Source organism: Lucilia sericata, unplaced genomic scaffold, assembly GCF_015586225.1.
Source record: "Lucilia sericata isolate MDLA Ls3-8-SP2 unplaced genomic scaffold, ASM1558622v1 Contig001150F_arrow, whole genome shotgun sequence".
NCBI classification, from domain to species: domain Eukaryota; kingdom Metazoa; phylum Arthropoda; class Insecta; order Diptera; family Calliphoridae; genus Lucilia; species Lucilia sericata.
Genome location: NW_023995121.1, coordinates 78,363 through 81,546, shown reverse-complemented (window position 1 = coordinate 81,546; position 3,184 = coordinate 78,363). Strand labels below are relative to the sequence as shown.

At 31.3% G+C, this 3,184-nt stretch overlaps 1 protein-coding gene across 3 annotated transcripts in view; it reads right to left on the bottom strand.

Annotated features, from left to right (window-relative positions):
• The window catches only part of LOC119610294 (DNA-directed RNA polymerase II subunit GRINL1A), a 37,943-nt gene extending 36,744 nt beyond the window's left edge, over nucleotides 1-1,199 (bottom strand). For all 3 annotated transcript variants that reach the window (XM_037965441.1, XM_037965439.1, XM_037965440.1), the window contains exons 1-2: nucleotides 920-1,199; nucleotides 53-860 (exon numbers count right to left, since the gene is read on the bottom strand). In XM_037965441.1, the coding sequence (XP_037821369.1) occupies nucleotides 53-860; nucleotides 920-1,071 (960 nt within the window). In that variant the 5' untranslated portion in view covers nucleotides 1,072-1,199. The remainder of the gene's footprint in view (nucleotides 1-52; nucleotides 861-919) is intronic.
• Nucleotides 1,200-3,184: the final 1,985 nt, after the last annotated feature.

The following is a 3,184-nucleotide window of genomic DNA, read 5'->3' as shown; positions in this document are numbered from 1 at the left end:
CTAAAACAGAAATTGTTATAGTTCAGTATAAAAAAATTTTGTAAAAAAGTACCTTTAATTTAATTAAATATTGTGCTTGAATTTCAACGGAATCCATTAAATTGAGAAGTTGAGTACCATTATGCTGTATCGGAGGTGGAGTTGCTGCTGTAACTTCCCAATTTTTACCTTGCTTACGTTGTCTTTCTTTTTCAGGATCATGAACATTAGAGACGGTGGTGCGGTAAGGTTTAAACTTTTCCCTGATAGGTGGTTGTACATGCGTTTCAGTCTTATCTACCAAATAATGAACATGAGGCTCCAAATCTAAAGTGTGCGAGCACACACTACTACTCCTGGACTCTCCATTAAGAGAATTTATGCTACTGTTTAGAGTTTGTAATTTGGGCTTAATGTTATCTAATTTTTCCTTAATATCTATGGCCACGATTTCAGCTTCTATGGCCTGTTCTCCCTGAGCCTCTCCCCCGTTAGATTCGGTATTTACACCAGAATCTGGAGAATCTGCCTTAAAAGATTCTATTTCTTTAAGGTCTTCTTCAGTTATTAACTTAACTTCGGGTGGTTTAACTTTTACTTTTCTTTCATGCATTTGTCTTTGAGCTATTATCTTTAAGGGATCCATTTCAGTTTCATCATCACTATCTAAAACATCGTCCAAAGGATTTAGATTTTCTTGTTTCAAATTTCCCTGCCACTCCATTTCGTTTAACACTTTCTCGCCCTGAGAGGCTATATTTAAGTTGGAAAAGATTTCGGCAGCTTCATCTACATTTGAGCGTCTTTCCAGCTCTTGCAGCAGCTTATCGTAGAAATCTTGTATACGTTTGCCTTTATCTGGTAATTTTTGCAATTTTGATCTGTAAAACAAGTAAAATTTTTATATTGTTGTCTCAATTATTATCTTAACAATAGTTACTTATTTTGTAATAATTTCTCTTCCCGTTCCTTGATTTCCCTTAATTCCAACTGTGTCAATTTGGTGAGATCTTTGACGTACGACTCCTTTTTAGCCAAAGGCATGCCGCCACCAGGTATTCTATTTAATTTTGGTCTTAAGATGCTAGACATATTGTTTACTTTTTATTTATTTTAATTTCATCAATCGTGTGTTAATATTTTTTATTAATTTTTAAGCGCGATTTCTGCGATATTCTTCAACTTTATTTTTTTTCCGCACAAACAAAACATTTAAAGTATTCACTGTGAATGATTATCCAGGAATGTTTTAAGACTTGGCACCACTTGTTAAAAGTTGAAAAAAATCACAGATTTCAAGGCGAATGCACATAAGGCGTATATATTGTAAGGTGCGGTGCATGGCATAATAAAGGTGACTGCGATAAAGCAGCTGACTATTTTTTTATGTTTGTGTAAAGTATGCTTTCTGTCAAAAGTTTATATTGTTTACATGTTATGTTATTTGTTTACATTTCAAATGTCATTTTTGACAGTAATCATTCTAATACAAAAACAATATACATGTTGATTTTGTGTTGTTGTAGTGATGCCATGGTGAAGTCATTTCATTTTGCGTCGAATTCATTCGTCGGTTTTGAGAGAGAATTTTTTTATATGGAGTTTGACAGCTTCGGGCTAAATTTCCATGAAGAAAAAAACAATCAGCTGTTAAAATGACTTCACCAAGGGACTTCACCTTATTAGTTTCGCCATGATGGTGTTATTCAATCAGCTGAATATTTCTTCACTTGACTAGTACGTACTGATGTCAGTTTGTTATTGTTTACATTTTTGTATTTAAAAATTTCCGTTAAAACTGAGAAAAACTTCGTTAGTATTTTGAATTATTTATGTAAAAAATCTGAAAATAACAAGTATTTCGTAAAAAAATATTATTTCATTTAAATAATAGCATAATTGGTATGCATACAAACATGTTATTTAAGACCAATATTTTTTTCTATAATAGAACATATTTAAATATAACATATATTTGAATATGACATATTTAACAATATTGTTTCATATTTTGTATTAACACTTCTACGTTATGGCTTAATTTTAAAATGTATTAAATGTTAACAAGTTAAACAATATTGTTTTATATTTACACTATGTATATAACGTGACTACCTAAAAAATCTGTTCTGGAACGCTTTATAACAAAACCCATATGAAGTATTTACCCGGCCGGCGCACTGTGGACCATTTTTCGAAATGGCGGCCAAAAATCATTTTTTATGGTCACCGATTTTAAAGTAATGTTACTTATTTGAAAGTAAACACTCGCAAACCTCGGGAGACAAAAAATTACTACTGTATTTCAACTTTATCACACCGATCAGAGTAATCAAACATGAACTATCACAGCATTTTGCTTAATTTTCAATTGTCCTAGTAAATTTTTAATTTTAAAAGATTTTGAAGTAGCTTCTTTATGTATATTGAAATATTAAAAAAAAATGTTAAAGGTCAAAATTTCCCAAAAATCGGATTGTTAATAGATAGTAACTCCTAGGGAACAAGAGAGTGAATTCTCGATTGTTACGAACAATTTTTCAAGTCCCAATATTTTGGTAACTATTTTCTTACAAAAAACATCTCTTAGAACTCGGTTATTACGAACTAGTTTTTCAGTCCCGAACTTCAGAGTATAATCTGTACCCCGTTTCTGTATTTTTCGCATCGAGAAAAATTGTCGGAAAATTTATGATCATCTATATATACATATAAAATTCTAACGTTACTGACTGACTGATTCATCATCGCACAGCCTAAACGAAGCTAAATAGCTGAAATTTGGACAGGAGATTGGTCCCTCACCAAAAAGGTCCACTTAGACGGGATTTTTGGAAATTCGAATGTTTAGGAGGTAAAAAAGGCTAAAAACGGGTAAATTCGGTAACCTCATATCTCCTAAACTAGAAAAAATACAAAAACATTTTAAAGCTTATTGTCTTTTATTTAAAAAATAAGCGGACAGGTGTCTGGTACTTTTTTCAAATTCGACCCCTTTAGGGAAGTATTTTTATACTTTTTTTATACACCATGCATCTTTTAAACCAATGAACCTAACGAAAAAAATAAAAATACAAATTTAGTACTTTTTGGATATTTTTTTGTACCTATTTTTGGTACTTTTTGCATAAAACATTGTTTCCTATGTATTGATTTGTATTAACATGTGAATGAATACTTAATGATGGGCTCCTACTACGATATT